We start from the raw sequence: 12,701 nt of genomic DNA on the forward strand, positions 1-12,701 counted from the left end.
CCCCCAAAAAAAAAACCCCCAAAAAAGAAGAGCGGAGGGAGATAACGGAAAAGACAAGAAACCTTTCAGAGGTAAATCTTCTAAGGTGGTCTCTATGTTTTCTCCCTTCTTCGCGTTAGACTTCTCCCAATTTTGGATATCGTTCACGGCTGTCTCTAAGCTCAGTCATCTACCCCGTTGATACCTTGGGTTAATCTTACCATCTCTTCTTTTAATTCCTCCGCTACTTAATATTATGAAAATATTTGATTCAAATTCTACCCAGGGTATGCAATGCTTCTCATCTATTCCATTCATCAATTAAGAGCCACGATTTGCACTCCAGTAGATACAGGTTGTTGTTTTATGTGTTGGCGTAATCTTTCTCTTCCCTGATCGACGTTTCTAAGCTATGCAAGCTTCCTTCTTATCCCTCTATCAATCGACGTCCTAGTTGTCACGTTTAAGAAGGATCTTGAATTATCCCTCTCCTGGGTAATCTATTAACTGTCTATTCGCGCAAAGCATGAGAGTAGGTAGGCAATTATCTAGAATCTGGAAAACTACTACACTCCGTCTTGATCAGGCAGTCCCGGCTAGATGTGTCTCATGTTATGGAAGCAAACAAGTACGATCAAGTCTGAGAATCTTGAAAGTCTATCTATTCTCATTGCTGATTTATACATCAGAGTAGAAATACTCTCTAGGTACAAGAAGCAGGCAATAAGCTCGGTTCTTTCAGTCTCACATTATGTATGTTTCATAGGTGCACTAGCACGTAAGCAATCAGTGATCGCGATAGTTCATCCCCTGGCTATCACCCTCCAGGCATTCCCAACTCCTCCTTTTTTGCAAATTCTTTCCTTTCCGCCCATATCAACCACCTAAAACGCCCACACACCTACCCTACTTCGTCATCCTGGAAATAAATGGATGCTTCAATGCATCCTGTGGTGTACACCTCTTCTCTGGATTGAGCGCGAGACATCGGTCCAGCAAATCAGCAAAAAGGGCCAATTCCTTCGTCTCCACATCCGTCAAGCCTTTGCTTGCAGACATCAGACGGGTTCGGAGATCGCGGGTGGGCTTCGTGAATGCTAGAATTTTGACTGTATCCTATTTGTGGCAGGTTAGACATGTTCCTGTCCATTCATTCTTCTGATAACTTGAAGGAAGAGAAGCAGGTGATTTATTTGTAATTTGGATGAAGGGCAAGTAAGATAGGCTGAAGATGCAAGAATGTCATCAATGCTACATGCTTTGCTGGTGGTCAAGGCTAATAAAAACAGATTTACGTACCTTTCCCGTAACCTTGTCCTGCTCAACGCTCCTGAAGTTGGCCATCTCATCAAAGTGGATATGTGCAAATTGGGCACGTTTCAGCATTTTAGTCGTGAATTTACCCCTGCACTCCATGATTGACCGGAGCATTTGGTTGTTGGTGCGGCCCGTAAATAGGATCTTGCCTGTGTAGAGTTCGTAAAGTGTACACCCGACCGACCAAACATCGATTGCGAAATCGTAGGGCATGCCGAGTATAATCTCTGGAGCACGGTAAAACCGACTAACGAGATAGGGCGTAATTTCATTCTCAGAAGCATCGGATGCTGATCCTAGATCACAAATCTTGAGCATGTTGCGAGTTTCATTGACCTATCGGCAATTAGTATTGTCTTGGGTCTGACCCAAACGGAGGCTTACCAAAATATTATCTGGTTTGAGATCTGCGTGCAGAATGTTGCATTTTCGCATCAGACTCAGACCAAGGAACATTTGCTGGGCGTAGGCTCGAACAGCCTTGAGGTTGATGCCCACATCACGTCCGAACTTCTTCAGGACCTCACGGAGGTTGATGCTGAGATTCTCGAAGACCATGCACAAGTGTTGTTTATGTTCGAAATGTCTTACCAATCGAATCATATGTTTCTTGTCTTCGGGATCTGCTTCGTTGAGCTTTTGAAGGATTTCAATCTCTTTCATGCCAGCCTTGCGCCTACGTGAGGTCAGTGTGACTTTCCCCATGCGTGATTGTACTGACTTACATTGTTTCATTGTTTCGGATAAGCTTGATCGCAACCAGTTTCTTCGTAGTCACATCCATCGCTCGGACGACCCCAGAGAACATACCTTTACCAAGGTTTGCCTGGACATGGTATCTGCCATTCAGCAGCTCTCCCAAGATAATCTTATAATAACCTTCGGGATCATCCCAATTATCAAGCATTCCGATATCGAGTTCCTTCGCTTGCGGAATAGGCACGGCTTTTGCCCCTTCGTCAAGATGATCATTCGGCTTGCTATTCGGAATGGGCTCCTCGGCAAACATATCGTCATCATCTTCTGCGAACATGTCGAAGTCGTCTTTGGACTTCCTCGGCTCCTCTTCGACTGGTAGGGGGTCAGCAGGGAGAAGCACATCTTGTTCGGTGGTCGGTTTGGTCTCATCGTAGGCTACGGCAGAAACCTCCTCATTGTGTCTCTTGTCGTCCCGCTGCTTGTCTTCTCTCATATCCATGGTAGGATCATAGTCAGCGGCTGATGGTCCATCATCTTCAGCATCGCCTGCATCCCCCTTCTTATTTACTAGGTCTTGATCGTTTGTAATCGTAAAATCTGCCGGTGAACCAGGACCTCGAGGGGTATCTGGAGTCGAGACGGATGGCGACTCTGCCCCTGGTAGTTGCTTAGCACAGTATTATAAGACCGAGTGAGACACTTACTTGATCGAACAGGCGTATCGCTATCTTCAGACTGATTGGCTGACCTGTCTCCAAGCTGCAAGGCCTGTACTAATAAAGGAGCCGCAGATCCTCTGTACTTGGCTTTGATCGCCTCGCGACGTCTTCGTCGTTCTTCAATCAGCGCTTCTTCATCGACGGGTTCAGGATCGGGTTCAGGAGCTTCAATAGCTGCTGGCTCGGCTGCACTGCTTGACCTGGGAATCCGTCAATATAGCCCCAGTGATTAGACCGAAAATCGGGGAGACTTACTTTTCTGGCTCAAGCGACTTAGTATGTTGGTCAGAAGGCTGCTGTGAAAACCCTTGCATAGTTTTAGCCTCGTGTCTTGCGTTATCAGCTGGCAGCGGGCTTTGTCCCCGTTTTCTCACTGACTGGTCCTGCACATCCCGATTTCTTACGTCTCCACGACCATAAGGGTTGGATCTGCCAGTATCATAACCATTGTACCGATTCTCATCTCTACGTGATTGCCCACCATGTCCATTCCTGTCCCCTCCTCTACTCGATCTGTAGGGCGAGCGACTCCGAGTCCGTGGTCGTTTTTGCGAGTATCTGTCTCGTTCGTCGTATCGGAGCTCGGGAATTGGGGCAGAGCCTCGATCTATGTCTTCGTAGGATACTCGGGGACGGTGCCTATACTCTGCAGAGACGTCTTCGTAATGAACCTTGAATCTTCGTGGGTCTCCTCGGGATCGGTCCGGATAGTCATCATCTCTCGTTCTCTTCGAGCCACGAGGCTGTCGATCTGAATACGGAGACCTGCTCCTCTCGGAACGCCTTCTGTCCTTTGGCCTATATCCGTGTTCGGGAGACATCGAATTTGAGTTACTAGATCGGTTTCTGTCTTGACGGTCAACCACAGTGCCATCGAATTGAGGCAGCGTCGTAGTTGCCTTCTCTACACCCCTATCACGAATCTCCCCCTCATCAGAGCTGGCTGAAGAAGCCATGTTGCCTGCTGTGCCTTTTCTGTACTCAGACGGTAGAATCCCCTGCCTTATGGTGGTAGAAAGTTGGGTTAGCCAAGGATCAGAATGCACGATCTCAATGTGAGAAGAGCCCAACCGGGTATCTATCGTCTCTTGTAGAGCTTCAGCGCATTATTGATGGACGAGTATCACACAGAGACGACGGTGACTGAAGCCGAAGCTATTATCAGGAGAGAGTGCGGAGGTATCGATGGTAGTCGTCGTGGTGTTGCATGACGGCAAGGTGTAGGTCTGATATTTGAAGTTGCGAAAAGAGAGCTAGACTATTTTGGCTCTAGCGCAGAACGGTCGAGGCGCAGACAAAAAACCTCGAAATCGCACAAGGAACCCCACCAACCCTTCACGAACATCTCCGCTCGTCAACTCGCTCACCATCCACCTGCTGCTCTTGCGCATCTCAAACTTGAATATCTCCGACATCAAGCTACATAATCAACATGGGTGGAGTTGACAGAGCAGGTAAGCCGAACCCCACATTTTCAGCCTGATTCAGCCCACTAATACCAGCCAACAGGAGGCAAGGCGAAGCCACTGAAAGCGCCAAAGAAGGCGGCGAAGGAGTTGGATGAGGAGGACAAAGCATTCCTCGAGAAGCAGCGAGCTGGTGAGTTATTGGCTCACAGTTGCTAGATCTGTCTTTTCCATACTGACAACTATTTCTACCAGATGCCAAAGCCAGGGCTGAGCTGGCGGCAAAAGCCAAGGGTTCAAAGGGTCCTCTCAACACCGGTGCTCAGGGCATTAAGAAGAGCGGCAAGAAATGAATAAGCTAGAAATATGCAGAGATATTACGTGTTGACATGACCACGGTCGGAAAGCATGGTGAATTTGGCGTTGGTGGATTTCGATGATGGGAGCCCTGGCTTGATACTGGCAGAAACTCTGAGTTTATATTGGATGACCAATATACAGGCTTATTTTGACGCAGTCTATTTCTGCAGATGTGAAAATCGGCATGGAACCATCTCAGAACGACTTTAGAACGTTCAATGTGGAGTCGCTTCGAAGGGTTCTGAGGTTGAGCTTGGAGCGACCGGAATCTCATCCAGGCATAGGGAGGACCTATACATTGTGGACGGATATTCATTGAGGGTTAATATATTCGCCAAACCAAAGATGCACCTATGCTACGATTCTAACCCCATCATTTCAACCGTCGGCTGATTTTCCTCGGTGACTGAGTCTTCTCTCTGGATCGTCGTTGGTCGTGTAATTCTTGGTAGATTCATACTCTATGCCTTGACCCTCTCTCTGAAGTCAGGTAGTATGATGGCTTGAATGTTAGATAAGATGGCCCTAAATTTGGAGGCTGTCTATGTACCTGGGTCCTATATGAGCAGATAGCCGATCCCTTCCCGGGGTTGTTGTTCAGCCTTGCCCCTAAAGTCTTTAACCGCGGAGGGCGAGGCTACGACAATCCCAAAGCCTCGGCTCATGATGGACCGGGATCAACTTCCCCACCACAGCTTGTCGGAACAACACTTTAAATCACTGACCTGTATGACCCTTTGCCTTCGACGATTGCTATTCTTTGCTTCCATCCTAGTTTTTCGTATTGATTCAATCTGATCATATATCTTCTCACTATGGCATCCCGCGCAGCACAGATTGCAGGCCACTTGAACTGGCCTCAAGGCATGCTTGCTGGCCAAGTAGCTATAATCACAGGTTCGGGTCAGGGCATTGGCGCCGAGGCAGCCCGTCTTTTCGCAAATGAAGGAGCCAAGGTCATAGTATCTGATATCGATGGAGGTGAGAACCTGCCGACTTTAATCGCGCATCAATGCTCACTATACACCAGCCAAAGCACAACTGGTTGCAGACAACATCAAGAAATCCGGAGGCCAGGCCATTGCTGTCCCAGGTGATGTGCTCGATGCCGAATATCTCAAAGACCTCGTAAAGAAGGCCGCTGAATTTGGGAATGGCAAGATTCACATTATTGTGAACAATGCAGGGTCAATTTCCCCCTCCACATCGTTAAGCTTATGCTGACATTGCACAGATATACCTGGGACGGCGTAATCCACAAGGTAGAGCATCTCCAATTTACTATGGGTCTGCGCTATTTGGCAGATGAATGGGAGATGCTGGATATAGATTTCTCCGCGTACGAAGAAGCAGATGCTGATCCGGTTTTTGGGCCATCAGATGACAGACAAGCAATGGGACAACATTATTGCACTGCATAATACAGCGCCCTTCAAGCTCGTTCGCGAAGCTGCCCCCTATTTCCGAGTTACAGACGGCGAGCCCCGCTGCATCATCAACATCTCGTCCACATCAGGCGTGCACGGCAATGCCGGCCAAGCCAATTACGGCCTCGCAAAATCGGGGATCAATGGGTTGACTAAGGTTATTGCGAAGGAGTGGGGTCCGAAGTTTGGCGTTAGAGCAAATTCGATTGCTTTTGGACATATTTTGACGAGGTTGACAGCTGCAAAGGAGGAGGGTGCATTTGTCACAACGCCGGATGGGGAGAAGGTTGCTTTGGGCATACCGGGAGGTAAGGGTGCTTTGGCAGCAAATGCACATGCAGATATTCCTCTGGGGAGACCGGGTACAGCTACCGAGGCGGCGAGGAGCATCTTGGCTGTTGCCAGCCCATTGTTTAGTTATATCACTGGGCAAGTGCTCATGGTCACGGGTGGTAGAAACATGTAGGGAATACACAAATTGTTTGTTTTTCTGTATTGCTCTCCGTGTAAATAACGGCAAACATCTAAGCATTTCGCGGGCTCTAAATCAATAACAGTGTTGTCTAGTTTTCTCCAATTGTCATCTGTTTGTGTTTCAGTTGCTAATACTCGAAACCTTCTATCATTTTGAGCGCTTTGATTTCTGCTTGTCAACAGATTAATCAATCATTCGAACTGCATGATGATTTAAGTAAGCACAGATGATTTCTGTTCTTCATTCAGTGACCTCCCATGGTCTAGACATACTTACATATCACCACCCTTATTCTCCAAGACCTGGATGCTCATCCTTCATTCTATTCCTCCCTTCAATACCATCCCGATACTTGGGGCTCGGCCCTCTACCATTCTTGCCCCCCATCTTTGTATATTATTATCAGGAGGAAAAAAGAAAAGAAAAGAAAATAAGAACGAGCTTTAGTTGTCTCCCGTAATATTATTCTTTACTACCATTCATTCGTACTCTTATCAGTGATCACGAAGTATAACTTCACAGAACCCTCTATGGCTTTCAAACTAACATGCAAAACCACCAAATCTCCGATTGAAAGCCACTACTGTAGTGGGTAGATTAATAAGGTAGACATATTTTAGCTAGGTGCTCGCTTAGAAAAGGGGCTCGCCTGACCGCCTGGGCTATCTGTTGACTTTACATCCTTCAGCCACCCGTGTAAACAACTTAAAAGCCTTGTGATCTAGATTCTACAATGTGTTGCTCAAAATTCAACTGTTCAGCAAGATGAATAGCAAAGACCCAACTGCGGCGTCGAGTGACAGCTCACCTCCCGCATCTGCAAAGAAAGAAAGGGTGCCATGGAGCGCTGCTACACGTTACAAATCATCAGCGCTCCCTGCTTCTTATCCAGATTATGGCCCACTACCAGAGCATCAAATACAAAGCAATCGCGTTGCGAGCAGTCCGATAGCTACACCCGCGCCACCTAACTCGACCGCCCCAACTGCGACGTCGGGTGACGGCTCAACTCCCGCACCTGCAAAGAAAGCAAGGAGGCCATGGAGCGCTGCTACACGTTACAAATCATCAGCGCTGCCTGCTTGTTTTCCAGATTATGGCCACCTACCAGAGCATCAAATACCAAGCAATCGCGTTACCGCGAGCAATCAAATAGCTACACCTGCGCTACCTAGCTCGACCACTCTAACGGGCCCAATGAAAAACACCTCTAACACTAGGGGGCCTGATTCTCGATCTAACAATAATAGCTACTCAGTAAACAGGCGAGCTGAAGATCGAACTTCAGAATACAACATGCCGGCAAGGTCAACTGGTAACAACAACAGGAGGACGAACAACTACAATCAGGAACCTAACACAAGCGATCACGGCCTTCCTAGGCGGCCTGAATGGTCCGAGAATAGATGGCCTAGCCATTACTCTTTATCTTCTCGCACACAGAACTTGAGACACCACAACTATAATAAACCTTCGAGTGCCTGTTCGCCACCCGCATTGTTGAAGCATGCTGAGCTGTACAACCCTTCCCCAAACCCCACATCCTCTCAAGTAACTAGATACGGTGATCCAGGATCAAATTTGTACCAGTCTCCAACGTCTCAACAAGCTGGTTACGAGTCTAGTTCTGCAAATACTTCTCAATATTCATCGTCCCAGATCCGTCAAGCTACTTCTCAACATCCCGACCACTACACCCGACCTGCAAACGAAAAGCCTACATCTACGTCATTCCAATCCGCTGGGCTGTCTAATTTAACCATACAGTCTCAGTCTTTTGAACAAACATTGTCTCAGATAGATAGGGCAGCGTCCTCAAAACGTAAGGCTACATCTCCCCAGCCAACTATAGAAGGCAACCCGGCAGTGAATTCAAAACGCCAGGCTATATCATCTAAGTCAGGTGAGGACAACAAGCAATCTATAGCATTGACGCCGCAACCTCCTACTGCCGTTCCTGATGCAAAACTGAGGGAAGGCGTCAATTTTGCGTAAGTCCATTATAATCTATCCTTCGGCATTTGAGACTCGTTCTCATCCATTAACCTTGTGCTTTTTGAGACCGAGCTAAACATTCTCAGCATTCCGCAACCAATGGTGACCGTACTTGTTGGATCGGGAGCCAATCTTGCTAAATTCTTCCTCCACAAGAGCGCGACCATACAGTCGCCCTTCTTCGACAAAGCTTTCCAAAAAGGACCCAAGAGTTTCATCGAACGTGATAATCAGACTATGGAATTGCCTGATGTTGAGGTTCCAATCTTTGGAGTTCTTGTGAACTGGCTCTACACACAAAAGGTTGAACTGGCCGACGATCGACCCTTAACATTGCTGGAGGCTGCCAAGCTGTGGACCGTCGCGGGTAGATGTCTATTCCCCACCCTCCAAAACAAGGCCATGGAGTTGGTAGCGATCAAGTTGTGCAGCGTAAAGGATGGCGAGCCGACGGAGGAAGAAATGAAGGAATTCTGTCACTATGCTTATGAAACCGAGGAGTATACCCTCCTGAAGAAAATGGCAGCTGAGCAGATGACCAGAGTCGTTAATGAGGGTAATATAGATAAGTGGCTGAAAGAGTTCCCGATGGCTATGAAGGATGATTTCACCAAGGCTCTTGTCCGGGAACTTGCCGCAGTTCCTGATCACAAGGTTATAGGCCACTCCTTACTGAAGTATTTTGTAGAGGAGGTGAGTATCAAGAAAGAGGAGATATAAAGAAAGGGCTCTCACAATGGTTGACGGTCGAGCAGTCCGAATGGGACATTCGTGTGTAGAGGGGTCTTCGGAGGATATTTTACCTTTCACACATGAATTGTATTGAATTAATGTCTAGTAGCATACAGATTCTTGAAAGGTACCTATGAGTTCCCTCTTGGGACAATGGATGGAACTAGATGTTGAAGTGGCCGAAGAAATACGAATAATAAACAAGCAGAAAAACACAGACAGAGTACTACGAATAACTAATTATTGTACAACAGATCAGTTTCAGTCCTTCTTGGGTGTTTTTATCATGTTCTGACTTAGCTTTACATCGTCTTATAACCTACTCTATTAGAAAAGCCAAAACTACCTCCCTAGAGTCTAGGTACGTGACATTCAAGTTTCTGTAAGGAGAATCTGAATAGTGGCATTATCCTTACAGACAGTGTTGCAAATATCAACTCCTACTCCATGGTAGAAATCATTTGCCTTCTCATTATAGCGTGTTTTAGTCCTTTTTCGATCCCTCATTTCTCTTTGTATCTCGGATTCAAAGATTCATTAGCAACAAACATGGCACAACCACTTCTTATTCACTAGAATCATTCGAGTCTTATGTCTATCCTTTCTTCCTTCATTCATTAGTAGTCATAAACCTTGTGATATCGTCGTTTACTAGACGTTCTGTTGTCAATTACCACTCTGTTGCCAACCTGTCATTTACTTTCCTGTTGTCATTTATTATTCCGTTCAATCCATTGTCGTCTATTAATTCTGTTGTCGTTTACTTTTCTATTATTCTTCTTGGGTTGACTTACAGTAAAGAGAGACAGAGGCATCCCTTGTGAACTCCCGTTGCCTGGTCACCCTGGTGTATGTACGCAGAAGGCAACAGGAGTTACCTCTTATTTGTACCTTGGACAGTACGTCTTCCCATAGATAATTGTGTGGTATCTTCCAAGTTGATCTCTTTAATAGTTCGTCAAGTCTAGGGTGAGTTTGAAGACTCGTTTCTTGATTTTTCCATATCCGGCTGTCATTACCGTTTTTCATCCTCGAACGACTATAAGTACCCGAAATTCATAGAACATTCTGTACGTTCAAAGAAAATAATCAAGAAAAAGGTCTAAGAGGCTCTTCTATTCTAATATTAATCTGTGTCTAGAGTTGGAAGAAAGCTTCTGTAGTAATTTGTAATCGGGCTCTATAACAGAAAGTCCTGATAGAGGTCCAGCAAAGACTTCATAAGTTATATAGACTCTTCTTTACCAACCCTTAATGCGGTGCATATTTATTTGAACATCAACACCAAACAGTCAATATTGGAAGGTCTCAACTTACAGTGAAAATCACGACGCAAAAAGGTATAATAAAGACTGGAGGATTCCCGAGAGATCGAGGGATTTTTGCTGCTCTTCTTGATAGCTCGGGTCAAATAAATTGTTACTCCAATTCAAGGGTATTATGAATTTGATAGGCAACAATGATGAAGGATTTGCCTTGGATTTTGAACGCGCGACTGTGTGTTTTTCTTGTATGCGTGAGAATCACATGATCGACCCCCCTTTTCAACAACGCCGCAGCACGCGCGTAGGTTTTGAGCAAATTATTCTCCTGCCTCAAATTATACCCCGCAGCTACTTATGATTTGGCTCAATTTGTGTTTAAACTTGTTTCACTGTCACCGTTTGTAATTCGTTGATTTCCATTTTCACTGCTTCGTTGACTGCGAGCAGTGTGAGGCTCGATCGCGCTTGGCCTTTCTATATTTCGCACTTCCGTCGCTTTGTGTTTAGATGAAGACTCTAATATTCTAGTTTACGTAGTACCATGGATATCTCATTTTGAATGTCCTTTTGCCAATTGAAACAATTCTTTAATATTCTCGGACGGTTGAGATTGAGATCATATAATCCTGAACTCGAAGATCTGAGCATGACCCTCCTCGACGAGCTTTAACCAGAGTTTGAAACATTGGCTATGAAGTCGCCAAATCAACAGAGAGCCATAAAGACTTAAGTCCCTCACTTTCAAAATACTTCCTCCACCTGCTAACAAGATTCTTCTTGCACTAGAACAAAAGGTGAGGTTGCGTTCGGGCTGTCATTTTTCATTCGCAGTGTCGACTCTCGAATAATTCACCTAGGTACCTAGAGGTAGGTGCTCGACGGAAAACCTTCTCTTATCGATCTTCAACGAGACTCTCCCAACCTATCTTCCCATTACAACAAGACCATCAAGCCCCACCGACTACCCACACCAATGGCACCCTCAGGCTATTCTTGGGCCAAACCAGGTCCCTCAAGAGCTGCTCGGAAAGTGCCAAGCTTCACGTATGTACTGCTGTGAACACCAATTCTAACCACTGGTGTATCATTTTCAGCTTTGACTAATGAATGCCATAGTGCGCCGAACCCAGCCTTCGTCACTATTCTTGTCGGAAAAGAGGAGTCCAAATTCGTAGTCCACAGAGACCTCATGTTTCATTATTCGACCTTTTTCAAAACTGCGTTCGAAGGTCCATTCGTCGAGCATGAAACGCAAACTATGCGACTGGAGCACGTTGAGTCTAGGTTGTTTGGGGTATTGATACATTGGCTGTATACGAAAGAGATCAAATACGAAGACGATATCCTTTCAAGCAGCATGCCAATGCAGGGGGTTTCACTTGCACCAATTTCCAACTCTAATGGGAAGAGAGTAAAGAAAGAGCTTCTGATGGCAATGCTCTGGATGCTTGCTAAAACCTGCAATGTCTACGAGTTACAAAATGAGGTTATGGGACTTCTTTACACACTTGTGAAAGTCCTCACTCTGGAAAATATCACGCCGCTGATTTGCTACGCATATAAAGATGGAGAACCGACAGCACTCAAACGACTACTCATTCAAGCTGTGGCCTTGTCTCCGGATTCAGCCAAGTTTTTACAATGGGTGGATAACGCAACTGAAGAAGTCACTAAAGATCTTGCGAAAGAACTCTCGAAAATGCTTGGAGACAGAGCCGATCTTTCGATCGGACGAGTACAGGATTTCTGGGTAGAGGTGCCTTGAAGACGAGAAATCAAACAAGATGCTGACGGTAGGGTGAGTCGAACATCAAAATTCAAGATACACCCCTGACATTTAAACAGCTTGCGTATCTGAAGATTGACGATGTACACGGAAATCGCTTATGGGGATCTGGCAGAGCCTTGCTCGGAGTAGGACAGGAAATCAGGTAGAAAATGGACACTATACACTCAGATTACCAATCCGAAGTTAAAGCCAGAACCATGACTCTCTAGAAACAAATGATAGGTATAAGTATCTGGTGTGAATTCCCCTCCCTGAATTCCCCTCTTAAGGACCTTGAACCATTGCTCCCCGGCCATCTCTCGAGTCTCCCCTAGATAAATAAGTATAGATATTGACTCCCTCCCGGACATACAGAGACTCAGCGAAGTCGATGTCTTGTTTGCATATCGGGACACAAATGAACTGATGCACTAATCCCACGAGCCAGCCAGCCGGCTAGCCATGCGTACCAAGTATTTGATCAGATTGAAGATTAAGTTGCAAGTGTGTTTCTGAGGTCTGCCGGCGACAAAGTGATCGAACATGCGAATGGAGGAGT

The 12,701-nt window shown here is 46.0% G+C and overlaps 5 protein-coding genes across 5 annotated transcripts; 4 read left to right on the plus strand and 1 right to left on the minus strand.

The window, feature by feature from the left end:
- Positions 1 to 885: 885 nt before the first annotated feature.
- Positions 886 to 3,670, minus strand: M430DRAFT_101398 (hypothetical protein; the record flags this gene model as incomplete). Its single annotated transcript, XM_024860702.1, has 6 exons — positions 886 to 1,095; positions 1,279 to 1,632; positions 1,681 to 1,972; positions 2,022 to 2,662; positions 2,710 to 2,914; positions 2,970 to 3,670. 6 exons carry the CDS (start codon positions 3,668 to 3,670, stop codon positions 886 to 888), a joined length of 2,403 nt encoding a protein of 800 aa, XP_024721550.1.
- A 400-nt stretch (positions 3,671 to 4,070) lies between these two features.
- Positions 4,071 to 4,473, plus strand: M430DRAFT_41611 (hypothetical protein; the record flags this gene model as incomplete). The annotated part of the gene is made up of 3 exons (XM_024867489.1): positions 4,071 to 4,168; positions 4,224 to 4,313; positions 4,376 to 4,473. The coding sequence occupies exons 1-3, from the start codon at positions 4,147 to 4,149 to the stop codon at positions 4,471 to 4,473; spliced, it is 210 nt and encodes a 69-aa protein (XP_024721551.1). The 5' UTR covers positions 4,071 to 4,146.
- Positions 4,474 to 5,209: 736 nt separating this feature from the next.
- M430DRAFT_34614 (hypothetical protein) lies at positions 5,210 to 6,480 on the plus strand. The gene is made up of 4 exons (XM_024866585.1): positions 5,210 to 5,461; positions 5,511 to 5,667; positions 5,715 to 5,742; positions 5,861 to 6,480. The coding sequence occupies exons 1-4, from the start codon at positions 5,296 to 5,298 to the stop codon at positions 6,371 to 6,373; spliced, it is 864 nt and encodes a 287-aa protein (XP_024721552.1). The 5' UTR covers positions 5,210 to 5,295; the 3' UTR covers positions 6,374 to 6,480.
- Positions 6,481 to 7,147: 667 nt separating this feature from the next.
- On the plus strand, positions 7,148 to 9,156 carry M430DRAFT_18445 (hypothetical protein; the record flags this gene model as incomplete). Its single annotated transcript, XM_024863875.1, has 3 exons — positions 7,148 to 8,373; positions 8,464 to 9,070; positions 9,133 to 9,156. The coding sequence occupies 3 exons, from the start codon at positions 7,148 to 7,150 to the stop codon at positions 9,154 to 9,156; spliced, it is 1,857 nt and encodes a 618-aa protein (XP_024721553.1).
- Positions 9,157 to 11,347: 2,191 nt separating this feature from the next.
- On the plus strand, positions 11,348 to 12,139 carry M430DRAFT_27343 (hypothetical protein; the record flags this gene model as incomplete). Its single annotated transcript, XM_024865584.1, has 2 exons — positions 11,348 to 11,418; positions 11,491 to 12,139. The coding sequence occupies 2 exons, from the start codon at positions 11,348 to 11,350 to the stop codon at positions 12,137 to 12,139; spliced, it is 720 nt and encodes a 239-aa protein (XP_024721554.1).
- Positions 12,140 to 12,701: the final 562 nt, after the last annotated feature.

The sequence above is a fragment of the Amorphotheca resinae genome (assembly GCF_003019875.1).
Source record: "Amorphotheca resinae ATCC 22711 unplaced genomic scaffold M430scaffold_5, whole genome shotgun sequence".
Lineage (NCBI taxonomy): Eukaryota > Fungi > Ascomycota > Leotiomycetes > Helotiales > Amorphothecaceae > Amorphotheca > Amorphotheca resinae.